This window comes from Panicum virgatum, chromosome 2K (assembly GCF_016808335.1).
Source record: "Panicum virgatum strain AP13 chromosome 2K, P.virgatum_v5, whole genome shotgun sequence".
Lineage (NCBI taxonomy): Eukaryota > Viridiplantae > Streptophyta > Magnoliopsida > Poales > Poaceae > Panicum > Panicum virgatum.
Window position 1 is genome coordinate 53,283,694 of NC_053137.1, and position 27,287 is coordinate 53,310,980.

At 48.0% G+C, this 27,287-nt stretch overlaps 5 protein-coding genes across 7 annotated transcripts; 2 read left to right on the plus strand and 3 right to left on the minus strand.

The window, feature by feature from the left end:
* The first annotated feature begins 3,630 nt into the window (after positions 1-3,630).
* Positions 3,631-7,273, plus strand: LOC120685203 (subtilisin-like protease SBT3.6). Its single transcript, XM_039967023.1, has 11 exons — positions 3,631-3,914; positions 4,012-4,106; positions 4,174-4,271; positions 4,396-4,551; positions 4,661-4,772; positions 4,881-5,424; positions 5,527-5,624; positions 5,699-5,938; positions 6,035-6,149; positions 6,258-6,462; positions 6,527-7,273. The coding sequence occupies exons 1-11, from the start codon at positions 3,852-3,854 to the stop codon at positions 7,093-7,095; spliced, it is 2,295 nt and encodes a 764-aa protein (XP_039822957.1). The 5' UTR covers positions 3,631-3,851; the 3' UTR covers positions 7,096-7,273.
* Positions 7,260-8,033, minus strand: LOC120685213 (protein enabled homolog). Its single transcript, XM_039967028.1, has one exon. The coding sequence runs from the start codon at positions 8,031-8,033 to the stop codon at positions 7,461-7,463; it is 573 nt and encodes a 190-aa protein (XP_039822962.1). The 3' UTR covers positions 7,260-7,460.
* Positions 8,034-12,438: 4,405 nt separating this feature from the next.
* On the minus strand, positions 12,439-14,382 carry LOC120695450 (protein MEI2-like 6). The gene is made up of 4 exons (XM_039978696.1): positions 13,526-14,382; positions 13,326-13,439; positions 13,072-13,213; positions 12,439-12,964 (listed from the first exon to the last, which is right to left on the minus strand). The coding sequence occupies exons 1-4, from the start codon at positions 14,380-14,382 to the stop codon at positions 12,818-12,820; spliced, it is 1,260 nt and encodes a 419-aa protein (XP_039834630.1). The 3' UTR covers positions 12,439-12,817.
* Positions 14,383-18,534: 4,152 nt separating this feature from the next.
* LOC120695451 lies at positions 18,535-20,176 on the plus strand (the record flags this gene model as incomplete). Its single annotated transcript, XM_039978697.1, has 2 exons — positions 18,535-18,686; positions 19,390-20,176. Coding segments are annotated over exons 1-2 (939 nt in total), but the record flags the coding sequence as incomplete, so codon positions are not given.
* A 2,777-nt stretch (positions 20,177-22,953) lies between these two features.
* On the minus strand, positions 22,954-27,051 carry LOC120685224. Of its 3 annotated transcripts, XM_039967047.1 has the most exons (13): positions 26,890-27,051; positions 26,712-26,791; positions 26,116-26,221; positions 25,625-25,723; positions 25,455-25,520; positions 25,191-25,304; positions 24,756-24,830; positions 24,549-24,651; positions 24,401-24,448; positions 24,196-24,317; position 23,998; positions 23,486-23,696; positions 22,954-23,397 (listed from the first exon to the last, which is right to left on the minus strand). In XM_039967047.1, exons 1-12 carry the CDS (start codon positions 26,950-26,952, stop codon positions 23,596-23,598), a joined length of 978 nt encoding a protein of 325 aa, XP_039822981.1. In that variant the 5' UTR covers positions 26,953-27,051; the 3' UTR covers positions 22,954-23,397; positions 23,486-23,595. The 3 variants fall into 3 exon arrangements, with proteins under 3 accessions (XP_039822981.1, XP_039822969.1, XP_039822973.1); XM_039967035.1 differs by lacking the exons at positions 22,954-23,397; positions 23,486-23,696 and adding an exon at positions 23,790-23,914 and having other exon boundaries at positions 23,998-24,317; XM_039967039.1 differs by lacking the exons at positions 22,954-23,397; positions 23,486-23,696 and adding an exon at positions 23,790-23,914 and having other exon boundaries at positions 23,998-24,317; positions 26,116-26,201; positions 26,712-27,021.
* Between the last annotated feature and the right edge of the window lie 236 nt (positions 27,052-27,287).

Sequence of the window (27,287 nt, forward strand, 5' to 3'; positions counted from 1 at the left end):
ATTATTTTTTGCACCCATGATGATTTATAGATTATGCCAGCAACTGAGGCCTTGTTTCTCCCTCTGATTTGTGTGCTTCTCCTGTTTAATGCCTATGATGATACCAATGCCATGGTGAGGAAAGGTTTACATTTATGGTCTTTAACTTGTGAGGTACTGGGCATATGATGAAACTATTTTTCATGACTGTCATCGAACCGTGAATAACATCCATGCCCAAGTAACTTGTCAGGATCTGGGCTTATGAATACTTGGGGCGTGTTTGATTACTGGGCTGGATGTTGGTCACGCTCTCATGGCCTTCATGACTGTACAGATTGCCTACCTTTTTAGGTCCCTTATGCTCCAAGTTAATAGACTAAATGAAAAGTCAAATTGAATCTGAGGCAAATCATTACTGTCCTTACTACCTTTCTCATAATCTCATATCACATCATCTAATGTCCTTACTACTTTTTTGTGTTGGCTGCTTCTGTCTGCTGGTGCTCCTTCTGTTAATTATGTTCGGTTGATGATAACTGTGTGATGATGAAAACTGGTGTTGGTCAACTCTAACTCCAACTCAATGTTGTTATTTTGAAATGGCCGATGATGTTGGGTAATTACCTGAGGCCATTATTTCAGACCTGATCATATGAACTTTACTATTTTCATGTGTTGTTGTTGAAATATGTTGAGTTGTGAATCCATGGGCCATGCTGGATTGGCTGGAATCAAACACCATCTCGTTTTGGTAGTTGATGGTAGTTGGGGTTGGGCCAGGCTGCTGGCTGTGAATCAAACACAGAAAAGTAATAACCTGACCCAAATGCTACATGCAAATCAAACAAGTGCACTTGTGCACCGCAGGCCGGGCCGTGGCTGGCCTGGGCTGGCTAGCTGGCCAGGCCTTGCACAGCCCTGATATCAAACACGCCCCAACTCTCCTGCCACGGCCCCTCTCCAGGTCTCTCGTCCCACACTCCTCCTCCCAGTCGCACGCCTCTCTAGTCAAACCATCGTTGACGTGACATCCAAAAAAAATTTTGTTTGGGAACTAAACGGCCCCTGAAACGCCGTGCTCGAACGTTGCTCAGCCATTGCCCGGCGTTCTGAATTTTCTGAATTCTGTCCAGAAAAACATTATTGCCCGGCGTTCTGAATTTTCTGAATTCTGTCCAGAAAAATATTACTACGATACGGATGCTGGCTGCCCGTATGTCATGCCATACTACATTACTACTCTACTTTCACTTTGAAAAGTTTTCACTCATCAGGCGTTGCTGCATTACTCTGAAGCATTGACCTGATCCTGAAACAGGCCATGATGCACTACCGTATGTATCAGCCTGCCACTCTGTACTTGAGGCTGCAAACAAAAAGAAAGGAGATGAAACATTATTCCAAATGATTTGCTCAAAAGGTGCGAATTATTTGGCCTTCGTCAGTCGGCACTCAGCTGCACTGCAGCCAGAGGGAGAGCCATTGCCCCAACCCAAGAAAAGCTGCCGGTCTTCCAAATTGTGAGGCGGTCGGTGATCTCATCTCATCCCCTTTCCCCATCTCCCCTCCCCCCCAGTTCCTGGCGGCGCACTGCCTGCCGGCCCACGCTCCTGGCTGCTACCCATCAGCGCTCGGCAAAGGCATGGATGGCATCACGAGTTCACGACCCGACGCCATCGAAGGGACCTGCCGCTTTGAACATCGAAAAGGGGGAGCAAGATCTAGCGGCGACTGTCGCTGTAATGCTCAAAAGGAGAAAGCAGCAGAGCAGGGGGGGCCGTCGTTATCCAAAAGAAAATCAAAGCAGACGGGCGTGGACTTAAAGTCTGAAACCAAAGCACCCACTGATCATATATAGCATCAAAAGATGAAAGAGGCGCCCACTGCTGCTCAAGTCCACTCCTAGGTCAACGGGGTTGTCTCTTTACTAGCTTAGTGCGTCTTTGCTGTTTTTTACTTAATCCGAAGTTACCAAATGTGTTAGTAGTGCGCATCCAAGTGGTGCGTTGGAATGTGCTCTCTTTACTAACCACTGGAATTTCCTTCTTTACAAAAGGAATGTACACTAGCCTTAAGACCGCTTGTTTGGAGCGACGTGTTCCTTCCAAGGCAGAGCTCGAGGAGAAGCGCCAAACGAGGAGGCAACGATCACACGTGTGGTCCGGCGCTCACCGAGCAGTGATCCTACACCCCGTCCATGTGTCCAGGGACTTGTCGGGCACATCCCCGTCTTGGTGCCGGGAAGCAAAGATCCCAAAGCACCCAAACCCTAAGTCCTAAAACTAAACCTGCAAGCAAGATGGCAGAGGCACAAGGCACTCAACCCCACGCCCATCACGAGAATGCGGAGAAAGCAACCCGAGAAGGCACAGAAACCCTCCAACTCCACCACCACCACCAAGTGAGCACCGAGGAAGCATGGGGAAGCACTCGGCGTCGTTCCGGCAACGAGCACGACACGACGCGTTCGGCCGAACGCCACGGCCACGCCAACACCGCACCGGGGGCGCACGGAGAGCACACGCTCAGAGAGAGAGAGAGGCGGGCGACAGGGCACCGGTCAGTCACTGAGCGGGCATCTTCCATTAAAGAAAGCCGAGGCCAAGGAGGAGAATAAAGGCCCAGTTCCCACCCGTAAATACAAAAAAACCGTAAATGCAAAAAAGTGAAAAAGAATCTTGCTAATTTAAAATACTAATGAAGTCTATTTACAAAACTTTTTGCATGGTTAGGCTGTAAATCGCGAGACGAATCTAATGAGACTACTTAATCTATGATTTGCAACAGCAATGCTACAGTAACCATCCTCTAATTATTGATTAATCATGGATTAATTAGCATCATTAGATTCGTCTCGCAATTTACAACCCATTTGTACAAAAAGTTTTGTAAATAGACTTCATTTAGTACTTCAAATTGGCAAGATTCTCACACAAAAAAAATTTTGCGTTTACATGTAAAAGGAACTAAACAGGGCCAAAGCGTAACAAACCAATCCGCGCCGCAACAGTGCGGTGGCATTTGGCCATCTCCAGTGACCGAATAATCTATCCGATATGGCATCCGGAGAAGTCGATGCAACTATTTAGGGAATACGAATCTGGAACGAGAGAGAAAGAAGTGGACTCGTACTTGAGAGTTGATTCATCGCCAATTAAAAATTGCACATGCGAATAGAAGCTGTGGTAGTAGCAGTTGATTGGTTTCTTTATAGGTAATGCTATAGAAGTGATGTTCAAAATCTGAAAAAAAATCAGATAGCGACATACTATGTTGCAATAGTTAAGCACTAGGGTTGAGTATCAATGTTGCAAATATTGTTTCTGCGTATTTCACGATAAACGTTCTATGAAACATAATGTTCATGTTCGGCGGGAATTTTCTATCCCGGAGTCGAACCATATAGTTATTTTTTACTATATTATTTTTCATGTTGCAAAGATGGCCGCTGATGTTTTACTAAGTAATTTTTAATGTTTTGTCAGAGCTTCCGATGGAACATCCGGACCCCTTCTTTATACTGCGTGCACTCTCGTAATTTTATTCTGATATGATGTGACTCACATGCGATCCATGAATTGGGAACCAATCCGACCACCGCTGATGCTCAGGCTCAGCACGGGATTTTGAATCCAAGTTCCAGTCCACAGGCCACAGCTGAGACCTGAGAGTTGAGAAGGCCGCCTTGTTCCCGTAGACAACTGTAGTGCGAGGAGGAGGCCGGGCCACCCACACACGACACACCAACCCCCTGCCTCCTCCTCCTCCCTTTCAAACCACTCCGCTCCGGCCTCCGGCTGCCATCTGCGTCAGCTTCGTCTTTGCTTCCAGCTACCGGCGAGCTGCCAGCGAGCTCGTCCGCGGCGGCCATGGTGGCCCTGCTCGGCTTCTTCCTGCTGCTGCTTCAGTTCGGCCCCTCTTCTTGCAGCAATGTGAGTGAGCCTGACCGGCCGGAGTCCCGGAGGTTCAGCTTCCCAATCACCGGGCGGTTCTTGAGCGGTTGAGCTGATGCGGTTCCGTTTCCTGCAGGTGTACATTGTGTACATGGGGGAGAGGAGCCCCAAGCTGCACCCGGCGCTGGTCCGGGACGCGCACCACGGCATGCTTGCCGCCGTCCTCGGCAGGTGAGTGAGCTCACCATTGATCTGCTTGATTCCTGTGGATTACGACTCATGGCGGCGCGCTTTGCAGCGAGCCGGCGGCCAAGGACGCCATCCTCTACAGCTACCGGCACGGCTTCTCCGGGTTCGCCGCCGTGCTCACGGACAGGCAGGCGGCGCGGCTCGCCGGTGAGCTCACATTTCCGCTGACCTCCTCTTCTGCTCAGACCTTCGGAGATTCCGTGTGTGATACTGACGAAGCCCCTCCTGCTTTCTTGTGCCGTTGGGCTCCAATCGAATTGCGGTGTCGAAGATTGGCCTGGGGTCGTGCGAGTGGTGCGGAATCGTGTTCTTGACCTGCACACCACCAGGAGCTGGGATTTCATGCGAGTGAAACCGGCGCCCTCGGTTGGAATCCTATCGGAGAGTAGATTTGGGGAGGATTCCATCATCGGCGTGCTAGATACTGGTGAGACTGACTCTTCTCAATATCTGCTGTAGCCTGTAGGTAGCAATTGGGATTATGACCGACATTGCAACGCTAAGATTGAGCTGTCCTGGTGGTTTGCACTTTGCAGGGATATGGCCGGAGTCGGCCAGTTTTAGAGACGACGGCATCGGTGAGGTTCCACGGCGGTGGAAAGGGCGGTGTATAGCCGGAGACAGATTCAACGCTTCTAACTGCAACAGGTTGGCCTGCACTTAAGTTTCACCTTACTGCTCGCCTGTAAGAGATTTTATCACTGCTTGAATTCTACTGGCTGTCCTGGTAGTGACTTCAAATTCATGATAGGATAGGAAAATAATAGGTGCGAAATGGTACATAAAAGGGTACGAAGCTGAGTATGGCAAGATGAACACAACCGACATCTATGAGTTCATGTCCGCGAGAGATGCTGTCGGGCATGGCACGCACACGGCGTCCACAGCTGCTGGTGCCCTGGTAGCCAATGCAAACTTCAGGGGCCTTGCCAGTGGTGTTGCAAGGGGAGGGGCACCGAGAGCTAGGCTGGCCGTTTACAAAGTGTGCTGGGCCACCGGAGATTGCACTTCTGCGGATATACTTGCAGCTTTCGACGACGCTATACATGATGGCGTCGATGTGCTTTCAGTGTCCCTGGGGCAAGCACCACCCCTTCCTGCTTATGTTGATGATGTCTTGTCGATTGGATCCTTCCATGCTGTCGCAAAAGGGATTGTTGTGGTCTGCTCTGCAGGAAACTCTGGACCTTATTCAGAGACGGTGATCAACTCAGCACCCTGGATTGTGACTGTTGCTGCTGGCACACTTGATAGGACTTTCCTCACAAAGATCACCCTTGGAAACAACAGCACCTATGTGGTAAGAGTTTCATCTGAATTTTTGGGTTGAGACTTGATGCTATAATGCAAGCACATGATATGCCAATATTTGTGCCTCACATTCTGATGTCTCGTGGTGCAGGGGCAAACATTGTACTCCGGGAAGCATCCTGCCAAAAGTATTCGTGTAGTCTATGCTGAAGATATTGCATCTAATAATGCAGATGATACAGATGCAAGGTAAGCTTTGTCGTCCTCAGCCTCTTCTGATAATTCCTTGAGTTCAACTTCCATATTGGCTCATGTCTTTGCAGAAGCTGTACTGCAGGATCTCTGAACTCTACTCTAGTAAAGGGAAATGTGGTGCTTTGCTTCCAAACACGAGCACAGAGATCAGCATCAGTGGCAGTAGAGACTGTCAAGAAAGCTCGTGGTGTTGGAGTCATCTTCGCTCAGTTCTTAACCAAGGACATCACATCTTCATTTGACATTCCCTGTGTTCAAGTAGACTACCAAATTGGAATAACAATACTGGCATACACTACTAGCATGAGGTATGCAAACAGTGCCATAGATTCCAACAGTTGTAACAATCTGGCAACATTGCTGTATTGATGGCAAATTTCCAATAATTTCTCTGCTATACACAGAAACCCAACAGTTCAGTTTGACTCAGCGAAAACTATTTTCGGAGAACTAATAGGCCCAGAAGTTGCATATTTCTCATCTCGGGGTCCTAGTTCTCTATCCCCCTCTGTTTTGAAGGTAAAACATCAGATCCACTAGTCCAGTTGATCAAGCTTCATCCTTTTTAAATCTCTCTATAATAGCGCCTGCCCTAGTTGGTTTCAAAAACTCTGCACCTTTCTGCAGCCAGACATTGCCGCCCCAGGTGTCAACATTTTGGCTGCATGGACACCTGCTGCTGCCATATCATCCGCCATTGGATCTGTGAACTTCAAGATTGATTCAGGAACCTCGATGTCCTGCCCACATATTTCAGGCGTGGTTGCTCTCCTCAAATCACTGCATCCTAGTTGGAGTCCCGCTGCAGTAAAATCAGCACTTGTCACAACAGGTAACGACTCATCTGCTTCTTTAGTCAAAGATGTTTTTGACCCTAACAATTCAATGCCTTGCAGCCAATGTCCATGACAATTATGGGTTTGAAATTGTATCTGAGGCGGCACCCTACAATCAGGCAAACCCATTTGATTATGGTGGTGGTCATGTGGATCCAAGCAAGGCTGCACACCCCGGTCTTGTGTATGACATGGGAACATCTGAGTATGTGCGCTTCCTTTGTTCCATGGGCTACAACGGCTCAGCCATCAGCTCCATGACTCAACAGCATGCGACATGTCAGCACACGCCGAAAACTCAGCTAAACCTGAATCTTCCATCCATCACCATTCCCGAACTGAGGGGCAAACTTACTGTGTCAAGAACAGTCACGAATGTTGGCTCAGCCATGTCGAAGTACAGAGCTCATGTCCAACCTCCGCCGGGTGTGGATGTGGCCGTCAGCCCCTCACTCCTGGTCTTCAACTCGACCGCGACAAAGTTGACATTCAAGGTTACATTCCAGGCCAAACTGAAGGTGCAAGGGAGGTATAACTTCGGTAGCCTGACATGGGAGGATGGCGCCCACACGGTGAGGATCCCTCTTGCCGTTCGGACGATGATCAGTAAGTTCTACGTCAATGCATGAGCTAATGTGTGTGTTAGCTTTCGTTCACCATCGGTGATGGTGAGACAGACAGCATGTAACTCGTTAATTTCTCCCGATTCTAATGGCATTGGTAAGGCTGGGGTTCCTGATTGGATTGAATTCAACTACTGATTGAGACGAACAAATAAATGAAATGCCCAGAGAAATTGAATCTTTCCTTTGATTGCTAATAATGAGTAGTTTCTCTTGTTACACAACAATGAGGGTGCCGTAGGAAAGCATACCAATCTAGCACACACACCAACAGCAGTCAATTTGGTAGCGCCATATCTGACGCTGATGAAGAGAAGGCCAGTAATCTAATTCAATTGGGAACAGAAGAGGGCATACACCTGGCACGCGCATCAGGGCTTAGCGCCGTCGCTGGGCTTGGTGTCAGCGGAGGAGTCCTTGCCACCGGAGCCTGATGAGGCGGCCGCGTGGGCGGCGAGGGCCTTGTCGTACGCGTCGAGCTCGTCGAAGTAGATGTCCCAGACGCAGCGCACGCAGCCGCTGCCGCAGCAGTCGCCCGGGAGCGGCTTCTCGGGCGGCTGCGGCATCGGCGCGGACGCGGGCGCGGGCGATGGCGCGGCGTCGGGCTTGGTGGCGCCGCCGCCGTCGCGGGAGCCGGCCGAGGCCATGGGCGTCCCGGGCGGCAGGCAGTCGCTGCGGCAGCGGCGGAGGACGAGGAGAGGGCGCGTCGGCGCGGGGCGCAGAGGCGGCGGGATCGGGGCCGGAACGCGGAGGACGGCGCCCCGCATACAGCCGAGAGGTGGCGTCGTCGAAAGGGGAAGGGACGCGGAGGAGGGAAGAGCCTGCGTGATGGGTCGGGAGATCGGACTCGGAGGGTCAGAGTCCAGCTGCCGCAAGCCAGCGCGGACGAGCGAACTGACGCACGCCACGTCGCGTTTGGTTGGCCTGTTCTCTCTGCTGCCCATGGAAGAGGAGCCGAGTTTCGAGGTTTCGATCGGTATGACCTTATTTTCGACGAAGGTTCGCAGAGCCGAGCCAGCATCTGATCTGATCATACAAGTTCCGTGTAGCATTACGTTTTCAGCAGACAAACCAAGAAAACCTCGTTATCCCAAGGTGAATACTGAACAAGGAAACTAGAATGCGTGCAATTAAGGACAAGCACACGCGCTAGAATGCGTGCCATTACAGGCGATCAAGGGGGTGAATGGAAGCTTTAAAAATTCCTCCGAGAGAACAAGGCATGTATCCCGAATACAGCCGACACCCCTTTCTTCTAACCGTCAATGTGACACAAGTCAACTAGTGACTAGTTCACCTAGCAATGGTTACCAAAAGCTCGACACAAATGGAAGCAAATCTAAAGCAGTCTACTTTAGCAAAGTTACCAGCAATTGTACTTAACACAGCATGCGAGATTATCAAGAATTTGAGGCTCAAATATTAGTTAGCACAAGTTAACTCAGCACGCAAAGTATCAACAAGCAACGGATCACACTCAAGTGCTCAAGTTCATTTAGTCAGCAGGCTAACTACACAAATGCTCGACCAAATCATACAGGCAAAGATTACTCGACAATTCAGCTTACTGTTCCTACAAATAAACAATTCCGAGAGGAAAACGAAATCAGGCCGAACCTGCTTGGGCACAAAAGAAGCTTTACCTGCTTGCTGGTCCATGCTGGTCTGTGTGTGGGCTGCTCGAGCCCAAAGCTTGTCCTTGCCTTATTCAAAAAAAAGCTTGTCCTTGAGCCGCGAGCAGCTGCTTGCCGGCTGCCCCGCGTGGCCTGCTCGTCACCTGGGCCACGAGCCCCGGCCTGTGTACGCCCCGCCTGGGATGCCGCGTGCGTGTGGGCCGCTCTTGTGCTGCCTGCCCTGGCCTGGCCCGCTCGCACGCCTCCGCGTGCGCTGCGCCGAGTGCTCCACGAGCGCCTCCGTCTGCAGTGCGCCGCCGTGCGCTCGCTAATGGCAAGACTAAGACATTATTAAACTTTGTTTGCAAGAGTAAGATCTAGTGTAGTTTCGACCGTACTTTTTAGAAAAATAATAGTCATAGTTTTCACCGCTATGGTTAATTTAAGCGTAAAAATTCCCAAAACTTAGCAAAACGTGCGAGGTATGAGCATCTGAACGAAAAGAACTATTTTATGACATGTTATAGCAGCGGCGCAGTGTTGTAGAATCTTATTCTTATCACGACCATAATTTAAGGGAGGAGAAGAATCATGTGTATATTTCTGTCCGAGTAGAATGCTTTCTCGTCCATCGGTTCGCAAGTGCATCCGCCCTAAGGCTTCTCAAGCCACTCTCACGTGGCTCACCAAATTCACCCCCCCCCCCCCCTCCATATACCCACTTCTCGTCCTGGAGTACTCGTGACACGTACGATATGAAGTAAATAGGGTATTTGAAGTATTAAATGAAGTCTATTTGTAAAATTTTTTGCATAGATGGGTTGTAAATCGCAAGACGAATCTAATGATGCTAATTAATTCATATTTAATCAATAATTAGCGGATAATTACTGTAGCATCACTGTTGCAAATCATGGATTAAGTAGGCTCATTAGAACCGTCTCGCGATTTACAGCCCATCCATACAAAAAGTTTTGTAAATAGACTTCATTTAGTACTTCAAATTAGAAAAAACTAAACAGCGCCAGAAGCAGCATGCCTCTAGACTCTGGAGAGCAGCCTAGGCCCCAGGCAGTACCATGCTACCAAGTGCCAATGCTGTTGCAGACAAAGCGAGGTGGCAGTCGACACTCGCCAGTCGAGTAACAGCAGGTGCGGCAGGTGCAATCGCGTGGTTGCAGCGTGTGCCCCCGGCCCTTCGCGAATTCCCAATGCTTCCCTCCCAGTCCCTCGGCTCATCTGGTCATCCCCTTGCGTGGTTGCCATACACCTAGTTTAGTTTCCAGACAAAATGTTTTTGGGTGTCACGTTAATAGTTTGACCAGATGTTGGGAGAGTTTTCGAATACTAATTAAAAAACTAATTTCAAAACTCACTTGGAATCGAGGCGAATCTTTTGATTCCTTTGACCGCATCATTAGCACATATGGGTTAATGTAGCACTTATGGCTAATCATGCACTAATTAGGCTCAAAAAATTCGTCTCGTCGTATACATCCAAACTGTGTAATTAGTTTTATTGTTTAATTACATTTAATACTCTATATATGTGTCCAAAGATAAAGACATAAATTTTGAGGTGAAAATTTTTGGAACTAAACACCCCGCCGGGCAGCCGGCTATAGCCAGCATACAGTACGTACGCCTAGCGTCTGATCATTGCCTCATTTCTTTTTTAAAAAAAAACATTGCCTCATCGGATGGCCTACGAGCAGGAGTGGACGACGTTCGACGTGGGAGGTAGGAAGAGAAGGCAGCAGGCTGCTCACAAAACGCCGCTTCAGCGGGCGAAGACGCGCTGCGCAGATAATAATTGGTCGAGCAGTGTTGATAATTGGTTTTGTAAACTGATTTTATTTAACACCGTAATTAGCTGTCAAAGTTGTTCCTATTACTATCGTGTTAGGATTCTACGATCCACAAGGCTATAAACCTTGCTCTACGGCTCCTGGCTACAGGGGCAGGCAAGGCGGCCGTGGCCTCCGGCCTGGGGGGCACCTGTCGCCGGTCGGACAGGGAGCAGTGGAGCACGCCCGCACAGCTCCGATCCACAAGAGACACGAGAGAAAGAGAGACAGTCACGTCGCGAAGCAGGCCATGACCATTGTCCTCGACAGCGTTCGCTACATTGGGCGACGGGGATTGAAGTCTTGAAGAGACGAGCATTTGCGGAGAGGGGGAGAGAGAGGAGAGAGAGATGGCGATGGAGAGAGTCAGAGAGAGATGGGCTGTCTCGTTGATAGAGACGGAGGGAAGCAAAAGGGTACTGTGTCGTCTTGCCCAGGTTCACATCCCATTAATGGCAAGCGCGAGCATAGCAGGAGCGCGGTCGGTCGATCGTCAGAGCTACAAGACGCCCCTGCAAGGCCCAGGCACGGGGCAAAACCTCAACTCTTGTACTCCCGGCCTGTTCAAAAATCTGCGAGACTCGTTTTTTTCTGTACAGTCGTATTCTCACATAACACATCTAGAAATATCTTTTTATTGATAACATTCGTATTTTTATTGGTAACCGAGACAACACATCTAGAAATGCCTTTCTTTTTCCATGCAAAGCAAACCGCCGATACAAAGGCAACAATTAGTATTTTTTATTACGCCCTCAAACAATTGTAGAAATTTGATTTTCAACCCTCGACAATAAAACAGAATAGATTGATTATCGAAACCGAATAAATTTAGCTCTTGGAGTACTTTCCAAGGTGGTTTTATATTTTTTAAGAAAATAAAGAAATTTTAATTAAATCTAAAAAATCAAAACTATTTCATTTTAAATCAAAAAATTGAAACTAGTACTACTATTTTAAAAATATAATCTATTTATAGTAGTTCTATTTGAATCTTAATTATTAAAAAATAATAGACATAACTATAAGCTATCAAATATTACAAAAATAAAAAAATGGATCAGAATAACTAAATAGTATCATACCAATAGGTTACATTTTTACAAAACTTTTGATATCCTGTTTGTATTTTTTATTTACTGAATTAATTATGATTTTTTAAATCTAAAAGTAAATATTTTTAGTTCCCATAAAATTGAAAACTACATTCAAAATCACCTAAGGGAAACCACCTAAGGACAAAATTCGCTGGTGTCAATGGATGGGCTTTGTTATCCAATTTTGTAGCAAAAGGATGAAAATCAGATTTCTACATAGTTCAAGGATGTAATTTGACTTTTTCCTATTTTTATTGATACACTCAGAAAATAGCTTGAGAGACTTTTCCTCTGTACCAAATCAAACAACAAATAAAAGCTCACTAAATCGAGTGCATCAGTAATAACTATCGCGTTTACCTGCAAATACATACATGAAAACCGTACCATAATAAAGTACCATTTTATACAAATCAATTCGCTCGCATCATTCACTTGCATAAATCTACGCGTACAGATCGAAGTTTAGAACGCTGTCATCACAACACTTCTTGTAAAACGATATTACCTGCAAGTTCAACAAAATATGCAGACAATACACCTCTCCTAGGTCAATATTTCCTATAAGTTCAACAAAATATGCAGTCTGTTCGTCTGTTCGAAGATTGAAGCCAAATATAAACGTGCAGTACCTTGCTTGCTAGGACTGCTACGGGTTACCACCACAACTAGTTCAAGTACTAGTTTACTAGTGCTAATAAATTTGCTAACCAAAGTGCATTCCATTACAACATTACTCGATACATACATCCAAGATATATAGAATAAAACTGTGTATCACCAGCAGCACCGTACATATATATAGAAGACCTCCAAATTATTTCCATGAGCAAGCACATTAGCAAGTTTAACTCACTGAACAATTCCGTGTGCCGAATGCCGCTAATATTACCCGTTCAAACTAAGCTCACAACACTCTGAACATACTCCTACACGACTAGTACACAACTGACACGGCCCAAACATAATACACAACAGGTAAAGCCAGTCTCCACACATAAACTCACAAGCAAATGGAAGGAGAACACACAGGTACTCTAGCCAGGTAACCAGATCAGCCGGGCGGATCCTATCTCCCATTCTATCCCGATCCTCCACCAAGCCAGGAACCGATAGAATGCAAGATAAGGCGGCCGGCGGCGGCGAGGAGACGGCGGCGGTGGAGCTTCCATCACGAGCGGCGCAGCATGCGGCCGACGAGATGCGGCAAGGTCCTCCGGGTGCCGTCGCGGGCCGGCTCGAACCAGACGGGGAGGAATTCCTCGTTGCCGCAGTCGAACCGCGAATCCGAGAAGTGCTTCACCAGCTTCTCCCGTCCCTGCAGTTCCATGGGGGCGAACAGAAACGAACACGTAAGCCGACCAAGCACTGGGCGGCGCAAGCGAAGGGCCGGAGGCTAGCGCGCGGACGACGACCGACGCCTACCTCGATGTCTCCGTGGTCGACCTCGCAGGTCTTGCCGGAGCCATTGACCCTCCAGCGGTGCCCGTGCAGGTAGTCATGGAGCCGCCGCGCTGCCTCCGGCGTCGTCAGGTTAACGAAGGCATAGCCCTTGTTTGCACCGGTGCTGGGCAACACAGAATCAAGCAAAGGTCACGGATGGATACACCAAAAGAGCCCTTAAGGGAAAGAAGATTAATCGAGTGCTTGATTAGCACGAGGTGAATCGGTGATCATACCTGAAGTCTATCGGAAGATAGAGGAAGTCGTATTCAGACTTGACGCCGCCAGATGAGATCTCGGCGTTCTCGATGGAGCAGTGCTGATCAAGGATCTGCATCAGCCTCTTCCGCCTGCGTGAAAACGATTGGAAACCCTCGGATCAACGGAACAAATCAAAGCTTCAACCAAAACGAGAGAGAAAAATAGCGGCTCACACCTAAAGTCATTAGGGATATTACGAATCATTAACGTGGTGCTCCTGGAAGACGGGTCGAAAAGGCGGCGTGGCTTGGGGTCGCCGCCGCGCACAGTGACCCCGGCGGGCTGACGGAAACGCGGCGCGCGTTCGAGCCGCCGCCTCCGAGGCGGGGGCTGCTTGTTTCCGGCGGCGGGGACCGGGACGGCGGAAGGCGATCCCTCGGACGCCCGCGGCGCAGGGGATCCCAGCTCAGGGTAGGGGAAGGAACTAGGGAGCGCCGGCGGCGTGTCGGGCGGGCTCGTATGGACGAGCACGGAGCGGGGAGAAGGGCGGTCGTTCGCCGGCTCGACCTTGGCGGCGCCGCGGGAGGACGGGGGTGCCGCCCTACCCGCCGCTCGGGGCATCATCCTAGGCGGCACGTCGAGCCGCGGCAGCGGCACGTCGAGCCGCTGCAGCGGCCTCGCTCGGGGAGCGTGCCCAGCGCGCACGCCGTGTGACGGTCGGCCACGGCCGCCGCCCCGCGGGGTCACCGTCGCGGCCGGCAGCTGGGGCTGCCGGGCACCCTGCGGCATCCCCGCCGGCGGCGTGGGCACACCCATCGCGAGCGACGCCCAGCCAGGGGATGGGAGCACGCCCGGCAGCCCCACGCAGGGAGCCTGCGGCTGCGGGAACCCCCAGCAGCCCAGGGGGGCGACTGGTGGGTACCCTGGCGCTGGAGGCGCGACGAGGACCGGCTGCGGGTAGTAGAAGCCCGCCGGCGGCAGGGCCGCTGCGGGAGGCCCCATGTACAGCTCGGGCGGTGGCGGGGCGACGCGCCCCTTCCTCACGTACGGCTTCGCCGAAGCGTCCAGGGTTGGAGACTGGGAAGCAGCCATGGTTGCTCTCTTGGCTTAGGGAAATTTTTCTGGGAGGAGATCAAGACCGGAGGGAGAGGGCGTGCGGCCGTGAGCACCAGGGCCAGGGGCGGCCCGGGATATAAAGGGGCGGAGGCTTCGAAAGGGGCTTGGGTGGAAGAGCATGACGCTGACGGTGGGCCCAAACGGGGTGCAAGGGCTAGGGCGGATGCCGGAGTTTGCCCCTTGCTGGCTGCTGCTATTTCATGTGACCGGAGGAACCAACCCGGACTCCCGGAGGCCTAGACTGGGTTGATCAGCCGTTGTGCACTGTCTAGGCTATTACAGTGCTGCTCTAGATAATGTTTGGCTGTAATTTACTCTTATCTGGCTTCAGAAAAACGAAAGGGGAAGCATGTGTTTACGAAACGACAGGATATGAACTATGAACGAGCCCGATTTGAACACGAACACGACACATGGGGTATTATTTGTCTCTGGTAGTTTTGGATAAAAATCCTTGAAACATCCCTACACAAATCTCGTAGTACAAATCTTGGGCGACCGATGCGTACGACCGACGATATGGCACATGGATTTGAAAAACGGGTAGTTCTCGGGTTAAGGGAACACATATCCGGCTGCTTCATTTAATGCACAAGATTTGCTTCGGCGGTTCTCCGATATCTGCCCCAGAGTCTCTCTCCCAGTCACAGCCTCACTCTCCCTAGTAGGCAGAAGCTACTAGTATAGCAGCAGCTACATTTGACTCAAATTGAATCCAGCACGTTGTACTGGGCATAGCTAGATTTAGTAGTCCAGCATGAAACAATTACTATTCTTGTGAGATGGATAAGACCACAACTAGACATTGCACAACAATAATATTTGCTCTTTTCTGAACGTAGACACAACTCTACTTGCAAGTGCCAGGAGCCAAGATTTCCCGGTTGTAATCAAAGTTTTAAATCTCCGGCTATAGCTTCCGTTATCTCCGGCTATAGTTATTTGAGAGAGGTTTAGCTAAGTTTTTTCATATATAATTTAGCTCTTAGCTGCCGCTATAGCCGGCTATAGCCTTTTTCTGACAAAAATAGCTAAATGTCTTAGCCCGCTATTTAAAACATTAGTTGTAATTGCTTAATCATATTTTTCTGTGAGATACTAGCACTAATTAATCATATTATCAAAGTAATCTCATGAATCGAAATGATTTTCTATCCTCCTTGATAATGACATTGACGTGATAATATACATGCAACTGTTTCTCGGGAGAAGTAGGAACCGAAACGTACATATCCGAGATGGCAACTTAAATAGAACTACTAAATGATAAAATTTTAGTTTTTACTCTTTCTTTGTTTTTTTTTTGAAAAAGGGCAGGAGCACTGCCAAATTAGGTTAGAAGGAGCAGTAAGTCAAATGTTATAAAGTTGTATTACATAAATAATTAAAAAAAACTCTTTTCCTCACACTTATTAACATTAGAAACTAGAAAGCAACGGTTTTCCGCACGCTTGGTTGCGTAGGCCGTGTTTGGTTGAGGTGTGAAAAAGTTTTGAGGAAAACTTTTTGGTATTTTGACCACCAATTAAGGGTATTAAATAAAATCTAATTACAAAATTACTTTCACAACTATGGTACTGTAGCAGTTACTCTAACTAATGAGGTCTTTGACCGTATGATTAGTGAATAATTGAGCGTGGTCACTGTAGCATCACTGTAGCTAATCAAGACGGAACTTGAGTCATTAGATTCGTCTCGAAAAATTACACTCATCCCTGAAAAAATTTTACAAATAGACTTTATTTAGTACTCTATACAGACATTCGTCATTTTTGATATTGTGATGTGACTTGTAACCCAACATGGCCGTAGATTCAACTCTTCCTTCGTCAACTGAAAGACCCTCACTGGCTCAGCTTCTCTGGCTTCAAAAATTCTTCGGTTGCGCTCATTCCAGATGTTCCAAACTGTGTACATGTTGATTGCCGGGCACGTTATTTTTTGTTCTTTTGTTGGTAGGTGCAGCTCCAGAGTCCACCATACCATTCCGATATGCCCATCGTGCTGATCGGCTTCTTGATTAGATCGTTTGTCCACGCTCGAACAAGTTCCCAAACCTGCTGAGCAAATGGGGCATTGGGTGGGCACATCGGATACTGTAGTTATACTATAACATTTTTTGTTTGTTTGTGGTAAATATTGTCCTACCATAAGCTAACTAGCTCAAAAAATTCATCTCGCAACGTACATTAAAACTATGCAATTAGTTTTTTATTTACCTAAATTTAGTACTCTATGTATGAGTCATTTGTTATATTTAATGTTTCGATGTAATTTTAATGTGATGAAAAATTTGTAAAATTCGAGGGAAGTAAACACAGCCATTGCAAACACATATGGGTTTGCCGCAGGGGCGGAGCCAGCCGTCGCAGCCATCAGTGTCAGCTCCTTATATGAACAGTCCTAGCCAGTGCAAGCACATACGGGGGACGTATAGGGGCTCCGTTGGAGCTCGCGGGCACCCGCAACAGTCCTAGCCAGTGCTAGCCATGTCGCCGGCTCAAACGAGCTCGGCACAGTGCCGGCGGGGGCGTGGGCGAGCGTGGCTCAGGAATTTTTTCAGAAGTCCCTATCACATCAAAAGAAATCTTATTATTTTATAGTATTAAATAAAATCTGTTTATAAATGTTTTTTGACAGCTGAGTGCTTTTTCGCGAGACGAATCTAATGAGCCTAATTAATTCATAATTTGCTACATTGATGCTACAGTAACCATTCGCTAATCATAGATTAAGATATCTCATTAGATTCGTCTCGCAGTTTAGCCCAGGGTTCTACAGTTAGTTTTATAATTAATATTTATTTAATACTTCTAAATACTAAAAAGTCCCTATGACTTTTTTGAAGTCCCTGTTTCTAAACACCCCTCAAAAGAGACGGCGAGAGTCGCTAGCTCGGCCCTGTGCGCCACTGTTCATCGATTTAAAAACTAAATCGCCGGATAAATCTTCTAATACGAGCAAGTATCATGGCTACGTCTGCAAACGGGCGAGAACGAGCGCCACGATGGTGGTCGGGCCCGCAAGATTTAATGCCAGTAGCGAGGAGGCCAATAAACAGCGCGCACCGTGCCTCTCAGCCGGCGGGAGCGAGCGCGTCGCGAGACGCCCTCTCTCTCCTCATGTCAGACTCAGCCGGTATACAGCCCCGTGAGCATCTACTGCGGACGCCCTAAGAGCAACTCCAACAAATTGATTTTCCCTTTTTTTCTCACCATATAAGGAAATTCTCTTTCTCAATTTCAACATATAAGGAAGAAGTGCTCCAACAGATTGATTTTCCCTCTTTCTATATGGAAAGGGAGATATGATGTCTCCTCTTTCTATTGGGGATTGGAGAGAAATTATTGGGGATTGAGAAAAAATAAAGGGAAAAGGGGATGTAAAATCAATCTGCTAGAGTAGGTTTTTCAGCATCAATCCCCTATATTGAGAAAAAATGGAAAGGAAAAAGGAGAAAATCAATTTGTTGGAGTTGCTCAAAGTGACAGACGCAAGATAGGGAGCCGCAGCGAGTAATCATGATGATACTGCACCAGCTGTCCCACTCGTCAGTAGCTAGTTCAGTTCTGCTACTCGATTAGTTTCTGATGCCGATGGAGACCGATCGGATTGTGTGATAGTTCCGCTCTCCTCTTTCCTTTCCTATACTGCGCCTGAAGATTGTGATATAATAATATTTGCATCGGATATAAGAAACATCCACAAATTGTTATTTGCTCTAACTTTTTTTTGAAAACTATATTTGCTCTAACTAAATATTACATTTTTTGCGAGGAAAATACATTTTTTTTGCCAAAGTAGTAAAGCACGTGAGCATGTACTGCCAGATGAAAATGCACTGCCGGATAGAGGCAGCCTGCAGTACCCTTTGCGGCAGTGCCATATGCTTGCAAGTTGCTGCAGTTCTTGCTGCAAGCGTAATAACTGCAAGTGCCTGCAACACGCACCCGGTTTCAGTGGACGAAGCAAAGCAGCGCCCCCCGGCGAATTGCCGTGCATGAGCAAGCGACACGGCTTCGTCGTTCTGCCGCGGTAGCGTCCGACCCGGGGGCGGCAGGTTCTCCGCCGCGCTGGAATGGTGCAGCCTGACGGTGATGGGGGGCAGCCGGAGCGAACTCCACGACCATGATGCGGCAGAGCCGCTGTCGGGCGAGGGGCACGCCGCAACACGGCCGCAGCGCAGACAAAGGCCCGGCCCGGGCGGCGCTGGGCAGTGGGCGCGCGGGCGAGAGCGAGGACAGCGACGTGCGCGCCCGCTCCGGGCGGATACTCCCAGAGTCTGGTCGCGTTTGGGCCCGACGAGCTGCGTACGGCGGTCGCAGGGTGGCCGTCGTTCTCTACGGCCGGTCTCGCCGTCGCGGGCACGGAGGCCCGCCGCCGGAGTCAGCTCGTGTTGTGAGTTGTGACTTGCGAGTGGAGCGCGGCCGGGCGCACGACGGCGCGGCGGGCATGCAGCCAGAGTTAACCATTTCGTTTTCCGGTCAAATCCCGGTGTTTAGCGGAAACCAAATTCCATTTCGAAATTTCGATAAATTTCGGCGAATTTCGTTGAATTTCGGTCAAAATTTGTTGAATTTTGAATTTAAAAACAAAATATACCGAAAAATACCGAAATTTCGGATCCCGGTAACTAGCGGAAACGAAAAATTTTCCAAAATTTCGGCGAAATTTCGCCGAAATTGTTAACCCTGCATGCAGCTCAGCGGGCAAGGAGCACCAATGGCAAAGGGCGTCTTTGGCAGGGCTTCACGGCCGGCTCCAAACCCAGCTCTAGCCGGAGCCCTGCCAAAGGGTTGAAAATGTAGGTGCTTCAAGTATGAAGCTGCAGCTGGAGCTGCAAACGTCTTTCACACGAGCGACGGAGCCAGTGAAACAAGGCTTCTCGCGGCTTCATCCGAGGCCCACGTCCACACCCTCCACGTGCCCATCAACTTCCAATTATTTACAGCGATTTTGCCACTCCCCCTTTTCCCGTCTCAGGAGCCCAAGCGGATGGCCGGCGTGGGCCGTGGCAAGCGGCAGGGGCCGGTTCTACGGCAGCAGCCTCCCGCGGCCGCGCTTCTTCCCGGGCGACCGTGTCGACCCGCTGCCGTCCGTCACCGAGCCGGTCCTCGCCTGGGCGCAGGAGGCGCACTTATCCATGGGCGGCCTCGGCGTCAAGCGCCTCCGCCTCCAGGGCCGCATCGAGGGGTCGCCGCGTCGCTCGCCGCGCTCGGACGACGGAGCCAGCGACGGTGACTCCGACGAGGAGGAGGCCGTGGTGCAAGAGCGGATCCTGAAGCGGGAGGTCGTCGACGACGACGAGGACTCCGACGGGTCCGACCAGTCGGAGGAGGAGGAGGACGATGAGTCCCTCGCCACCATCGCCACCGCGTCCAAGAGGAAGCGCGCGAGGAAGCTCAGCGACGAGTTCGACCGCATCGCCGCGCAGCAGGAGCTGGAGAAGAAGCAGAAGGCGGCGGCCGGAGCTCGAGCGGCGGCGGGCGCGGTCGGTGGCGGTGGGCGGCGGCCGGCCCTGCGGGAGCCCGAGCGGATGCGGGTGTGGCAGGTGGCGGCGGCTGGCCCCGCAGGAGCCCAAGCAGCGGCAGGTGTGGGCGCGGTGGGAGTAGAGAGCGGCGGTGGTTGGAGCAAGGGAGCAAGGAGACGGCGGGCGGGGCCGGCTGCGAGCTGCGCAGGAGGGCGGGCGACAGCCGGTGGCAGAAGCTTCTCCGCGCGATGGGGATGGATGAGGCAGACAGTAGTGGATAAGGAGAGAGAGAATGGAAAGAAAAGGAAAAAAGAAATAGAAAGAAAGGAAATAAATAAGAAGAGTGGAAAATTAAAAAAGAAGGGTATTGTGGTCATTTTACACTTTTATTGTATTTTAACATCTACATGAAGCTGTTGTGCCAAACGTTTCTCTAAAACGGCTTCAGCTCCACGAGAGAAGCTGCTCCATCTAAAGAGCCGGAGCCGGAGCTGTTTTTGAAGGAGCCGGAGCCCTGCCAAACACGCCTAAAGTCAATACCTGCAGTTGGGCTTGGAATCTCGTTTTCCACTGAAGGAGAAAAGGAGCCATGTCGATTTCAAGGGTGCACTTGTTGACCTGCGAAGGAACCATGACCTGTTGATCTAAAATCTGCATGCTGTGGAAACTTGCAGGAGATGAATCGACCGTTCAAACGTGCCGCGTTCTACGCAAGTGCAACCGTGCACCCACTAGGAAGCAACGTCTGGAGAACAGAAACGAAACGAAGTGACGCTGCATGCCTTGCCAGGGCACTGGGTGCATCTCTCGACTGTCTTCCGACTAGCGAATGGGGCCAATAGCACCGTGCCAAAATCGAGGGCAGAAAGGTCCTGGCCGTGCTGCAGAGTCAATGGGCTCTGAAGCCATCATTTTGCCGCTGGCCGTGCCAGAGCTTCCACCGCTTTTCGAGTCAAAGTCAACCACAAGCGACAGAGAAAGGGGGATACAAGCAGGACAGGAGGCCATGTTTGGTTTAGGCGTGAAAACATTTTCGTGAGAGAGAAATGATGCTTTGACCACTAATTATAAGTATTAAGTGAAATCTAATTATAAAATTACCTCCACAACTATGGTACTGTAGCAGTTACTTTAGCTAACGAGGCCTTTGACCGCACGATTGGAGGATGATTGTGTACGGTTATTGACTTACTGTAGCATCACTGTAGTCAATTATGATGAAACTTGGCTCATTAGATTCGTCTCGAAAATTTACACCCATTCCTAAAAAAATTTTGCAAATAGACTTTATTTAGTACTACATGCGGATATTTGTTTTTTTGAAATTTTGATGTGACTCTCCAAACATCTTCACGCATTATCCCTGTGTAGGAGTAGATTCACGTCCCTTGGCTTCGAGATTCGTGTGCGCGCTCTACGTAGCGGTATGCCGGTATCGCTGTGTATCCCGTCCCTTGTGTCCATTATTATCTAGAACAGTGGAAGGATGGACAATTAATTATTACTCTTTTTTGCGGTAAAATTAATTATTACTCATTTCACTCTATATTATGCCTTGTTTAGATGCAAAATTTAAATACATGCATGAAGTATTAAATCTAGACAAATTAAAAAACTAATTGCATAGTTTATTTGTAAATTACGAGACGAATCTAATAAGCCGAATTAGACCATAATTAGACAATAAATTGCTACAGAAAAACTACAGTCAATATGTGATAATAATGTATTAATTAGTCTTAATAAATTCGTCTTGTAGTTTACAGACGAGTTTTGTATTAGTACTTCAAATGTACAAAGATCCTATTTCAAAATATTTACAACGTGCATCTAAATAAGGCCGTAGTTCATTTCAAAAAATATAAATACTCCAACATAGGTATTCTATGTACCTAGATTTAAACACTTTTAGCAGTTTTAGGTATTAACATTTGGATCTAAACACTCTTATATATCACGGTATAGGATCTCTAACAGTATCAGGTCCGTGTTTCTTCTTCTTCTTTTTTTTGTCTCGCGCTTCGCCCGCACCTCATCACCTGTAAAAGGAACGGGAGAGGATGCTACATCTACATGTACGCGTACGATGATCGCCACAAGCTTCTTGGTCCATCGCGCTGTAGAAGCGCCCCGATGGATAGTAGGGCGACTTTATTTGCTCGATCTCTTAATTCAGATCTCGGTAGCAGCAATATGGAGTTGGCATCGGCAGGCACACGCACACCCTAGATTTCGAGCGGTGGGGCGGTGACTTCTCCTGGTTGGTGCCGAGACTCCTGCAGCGAAAGCACACGGTGACCGCACGGTTCCTGAGACTGGAGCGTGAAGCTGTGTGAAGCTCCGGAAATCTTGAAGCACGCCCGATGCATGGGGTGGCTCGTCTGGCAGTTCGCTAGCTCGGCTTTCTCGCAAATATATCGGGCAGGGTGTCTATCTATGGCCTTGACCGTTCACAATCCCAAACGGAATACGTATCTACGCCACATCTACGGATTTACGGAGTAGTACAAGATAACGAGTCAAAATTACGGAGTACAGTGCAAGTCGCCCGGCTGCTCGCGACAGATTTTGGAACTGCTTTTTGGCGCCTGCCTTTTGAACCGTGATCCGGCCACTGATCCAGATCCCACCACGGACACGGTAAACTCTCGTTGCTTCGTGCTGCACGGTTAACGGAGTAGCCGCATCCTAGGCCCTCAGCGATCTACTGATTGCTTCTTCAGCTCGATCCTGTCATCCGCCACTGCTGCCACCTGATTGCCTGTTCAGCTCGGTGCTCGTCAGTCATCATACCCTCCCTTCCCTCCCCCTATACACAAGTCAGAAAAGGCAACCATAGAGTACCAGTCTACCAGACGATGGAACAGCACACATCATGATCAGTATCGTAGTGTCGGATTTTACAGTTGGACGTGACGGTATACGGAGGAACAGTATGGCATGACGGTATATGAAGGGAGACTAGCATAAATAGTCAAAACTAAGAAAATGATAACTATAAACGCCGGCTAGATTTGAGAGGATGAAATTCCTCACTCATGTCATAAAACTCATTCATCTCTCGTCAGTGAATCCAGTGAACAACTCGATCCGTAAATTTGCTGATGTGATATATTATTTTGTGCTGATGACACTCCTGATAAAACAATCCAGTGAACAAGGGCAACACGAGAGACAGCTACTCTTCTACTCCATGCGAAGGATATTCGTATACCGGATTCAAATCTTCCAGATCCACAGTACTCCTAGGACAGGTTATAGCATTGCCCTCATCGAACTTTGGTATCAGGATTTCCACTTCTCATCTGTTTACTATATTGCAGTTCTCAGCCAGACAAGACCCACAGAAATCTCATCTCAATATCCTGACAGCTAAACCAAACTGAAAATGGGCGATCACTCAAAAAAAAAAATCACGGGCGACTTGCTGTAATTGCACATTTCCCATGGCTCTATATGTCTCCTTTCCATTTCCTGCGCACCCATCCCTTTGTGTGATCTGGTCCGAGCCACAGGTATATCTGAAACTTGAAGATGAAACCTGTTTAACACGCAGAGAGTAGATAGAGCTTCTGGTTTCTCAATGTATGCAGAAAATGGGAAACATACCTGCTCATAGTTATCTGTGAAACACCATCAACAAAATTCAGCCAGAGCCAAGTGTCCCATCAGACTATGATTAAAAAAAACATTTATAGTGTAAACCGGATCAGCATATTTTAAATAGTTGGTCCTTGAAGCACTTTGACAACTTCCTCTGCTCTAGCTTGTATTTCTTTTAGAAACTCCACAAGAATGCGTTGCTGGTAAGAACCACCTTCTTGTCGAACACAAGAGAAAGGAAGAAAGTTTTTCAGTGCGAGGAGAGAAGACGCAGCCCTGCTTCCAGCAGAAACAATATGTTTGTTGATCTCACCATGCGAATCAAGACTCGCTCAATTCTCTTGCTAATAACGGCATAAAGATCATATGGTGAAATGTCTCCTTTTCCTACAGTAAGTCCATCAAGCAACACCTTGTTCCACTCATTCTCAGGCGCTGCATTGCACAATCTGTACTGATCAGATATGATGGCTAGCACATGCAAATGAGAAAAATAAGCTCAGCGTGGCAATACAGACCCTGTATTATGGATTCAAGAAACTTTTCAGGAACTACAACTTGCCCCCCTGAAAAAAGAGGAAATTTACTCAGGAACAAAATCAAAATGTAGTTCTACTCAATATCTCGAACACAAGAGAAAGGAAGAAAGTTTTTCAGTGCGAGGAGAGAAGACGCAGCCCTGCTTCCAGCAGAAACAATATGTTTGTTGATCTCACCATGCGAATCAAGACTCGCTCAATTCTCTTGCTAATAACGGCATAAAGATCATATGGTGAAATGTCTCCTTTTCCTACAGTAAGTCCATCAAGCAACACCTTGTTCCACTCATTCTCAGGCGCTGCATTGCACAATCTGTACTGATCAGATATGATGGCTAGCACATGCAAATGAGAAAAATAAGCTCAGCGTGGCAATACAGACCCTGTATTATGGATTCAAGAAACTTTTCAGGAACTACAACTTGCCCCCCTGAAAAAAGAGGAAATTTACTCAGGAACAAAATCAAAATGTAGTTCTACTCAATATCTCTAGTTGAATAGTCTAAAAGTCATGCATAAAGAATAACTACCTTTGTATGCGTAACTACGTTTTTGGAGAGATTTGGAAGCATATAACTGCAACACCTTTTGCAGCATAGCTTGAAGCCCTGGCTTATCTCCATCTTGTTTAGCCTAACCACATGTAAACATACACTGATCACAAGAAAAACAAAATTTAATTTACGTTGGGAATGATACAGAACTTGCTAGAATAAAAGGCAGAAAATAACACTTACTTGCCTCAATTGAGCACTAACTTCTGACAGAAATCCCTCATCAAGCTGTCCTTCTTGTTCTCGCCGTGATATTTCCTGCGAATATCAGGATGGCATAAAAACATCATATTAGAACTCAGGAAGAAAAAATGGGAGCAATTGGAATTTCTAGGTAACAATGTGACACAGAAAATAACAAATAATAATCAAATCTCTGAAGCCTCAAAAAATGTTGGCTGAAAAGTAGCGACACTGGCAACACCAGCGATGTCTAAAGCATTCTTTGAACAAAAGATATGTTTGGATTCTCGCATTTGCCACCACGGCACCACATTTTCACAGCACATTTTTTCTTGTTGGTGCAGATAACAATGTAAGAAAGACCATGACAAAATGCAAGTAATGGCCAAGACCAGCTGAAGGTATGCAGAAAAATAGGGAGAGATGTGACCTTACTTTCTCCATCAATTTGAGTGTGTCTGGTTCTCTTGGTGGCCACTTCACATCTCCTTCATGCATCACAGGACTAATGATTGCCTTCAGCACATCAGTTGATTGTTCAATCTTTTGCTGCATAACTTAAGAGTAAAATTAGCAGCATGCAACATATATCTGTAATGACAAAAGTACAAAACAAATGCAAAGGTTTCCATGCTTCATATCAAGACATAGTCAGTGATACTATATGAGCACTTATGCACCATTGAACATGGTTCTTACATCAGTCTTATGAACAAGCCGGTCAACAATGTTCATGACATTTTCAGCCAGCTCTTCATAATCTTTCTGAAAAGGCAAAAAAGTGAAGCCATTTACAAAGTTAAACTAACTGAAATGGAAGAAATTAGCATCCACAGGAAGCAAAATTATATCCATATGTGAAACCATGCTTTATCATCATCCGATTTGCAGAGATCAATTCTAGCTGCCAGCCGAACCCAGAAACCAGCGTCGAATGCCAGAACATTTTCAACCACAACTTGATCAAGCTGTTTACAAGCAAGAAAGGTGTATTATTAATTTAATCAGCTGAACTAATTGTGTCAAAAAAAATAGACACATTAGTCTGCTCTAGTGACGCAATTAGGCAAACTTGAAACACCGTACAAACATGTAGAACAGAATAGTAAGAAGACTAAAAGCAGTCTGATAGTTTATAAGTCAATTGTAAACTAGTTCTACACTTCAAGTAGTTGATCAAACTTAGTTCGGCTCTGCACGTTTTGAACAAGCAACATAGGAAGCGAACTCAAACTGAGCATAGTCAGACTCGTGGTTTTCAAATCTCTAGGTCTGAATTGCAATTTAGGACAGCAATCATAGTTCAAAAAGGCACTGTGAGCTAATTACAAGCCAGATTGAAGATACAAAACACATTTACCTCTCTAGGATTTGCATCCCTCAACATATCAATCAGCCTGTCCACTTCGATAGTCTTCTTGAGGGATTCTTCACGGGGTTTATCAGCTGCGCATAATAGAGTGCTCCTGTTTAATGAAATTATAAGTCCTTAATTAAGAATCGTAATGTTCTCTACTGACTTCCACATCAAAGTTCGAGATAGAAACATAGACCCTGATGACTGCAGGGTAGTGTTAACTTTAACGCATACCTAACATTAGTCACAGATTTGCGTCAGCAATTCAGCACCCAAAAGTTATCATATCGAAACTTTCTAACAATAGCCATGCTACTGCTTGACGAGTTACAGTTCCAGAGTCTCATTTAAGGGTCGAGCAACTACAAAACACAACAGGCAGTTCTACTGTAACGTCCATTCCGTGCTCACCGTTCAGTTATAAAATTTCCCCAATCCACTAATTTCTCAATCCCGCCCACAGCAATTGAGCAATGCCACAGCAAAGCTAAGGAGATGACCCGAACAATCACATTAGTCAGAACAACAATCCAGAAGCACCCACACAAGTGCGCACAAGTAAATTTAACAACAAGCAGGCATAAGGACGGAACACAAACCGCCTCCGCCGCTCCGCACGGAATGCACTCCCCCCGGCGGGCCGCACCGGGATCCCCCAACACCACCGACGCGGCAGACTCTGCTAAGCATAAGCACGGATGATTAGAGGACGCCGACGATGAGGAGACACGAGTTCGATGGGGGGAAAATCGGGATGCTCAGGGTGAAGCGTGTAACCGCCAGGCGACGCTGCGATGCCGACGGCGGGCGGAGCGACGTAGAGGCGGCGGCCGTGGCCATCGCCGGCCGGTGCCGGCAGCGGAGTGGAGGGCAAAGGGGGGAGGGGAGGGGAGGGAGTCCGCCGGGCGCGCGTGCGGTGTGCTCCACAGGTATGGAACTGGTAGATAGAGCTGGAGCTCCCGCCTCTACGGTCCGTCGTTGACGCCTTCTCTGGAAGTTTACGTAATACGCGTTCCTCGTTTGCGGAAACTTGCCGTTTGTTTGGTTGGGTGGTGGAGTCCAACCCGAATGGAGCCAACCCCTTTTTATCATGTTTGGATGAGAGTGGAAGAAGTTGGAGCCAACCTAAAAATCGAATATTCTTGTAATATGCGGGTCGCCTCCATCCGCCGAAA

Bases quoted from the DNA above. Each gene is read 5' to 3' on its own strand.
- LOC120685224 (XM_039967047.1), bottom strand. From the start codon at position 26,952: ATGGCCACGGCCGCCGCCTCTACGTCGCTCCGCCCGCCGTCGGCATCG. The intron at 26,222-26,711 runs GTTTGTGTTCCG...TTCATTAAACAG, and splicing joins CGTGCGGAGCGGCGGAGGCG to GAGCACTCTATTATGCGCAG. The intron at 24,449-24,548 runs GTAGTTATTCTT...CTCTTTTTTCAG, and splicing joins ACGTAGTTACGCATACAAAG to GGGGGCAAGTTGTAGTTCCT.
- LOC120685213 (XM_039967028.1), bottom strand. From the start codon at position 8,033: ATGGGCAGCAGAGAGAACAGGCCAACCAAACGCGACGTGGCGTGCGTC.
- LOC120685203 (XM_039967023.1), top strand. From the start codon at position 3,852: ATGGTGGCCCTGCTCGGCTTCTTCCTGCTGCTGCTTCAGTTCGGCCCC. The intron at 4,107-4,173 runs GTGAGTGAGCTC...CGCGCTTTGCAG, and splicing joins CTTGCCGCCGTCCTCGGCAG to CGAGCCGGCGGCCAAGGACG. The intron at 4,773-4,880 runs GTTGGCCTGCAC...ATGATAGGATAG, and splicing joins AACGCTTCTAACTGCAACAG to GAAAATAATAGGTGCGAAAT.
- LOC120695450 (XM_039978696.1), bottom strand. From the start codon at position 14,382: ATGGCTGCTTCCCAGTCTCCAACCCTGGACGCTTCGGCGAAGCCGTAC. The intron at 13,440-13,525 runs GTGTGAGCCGCT...GTTTTCACGCAG, and splicing joins AATATCCCTAATGACTTTAG to GCGGAAGAGGCTGATGCAGA. The intron at 12,965-13,071 runs GTAGGCGTCGGT...ATGGAACTGCAG, and splicing joins TCGACCACGGAGACATCGAG to GGACGGGAGAAGCTGGTGAA.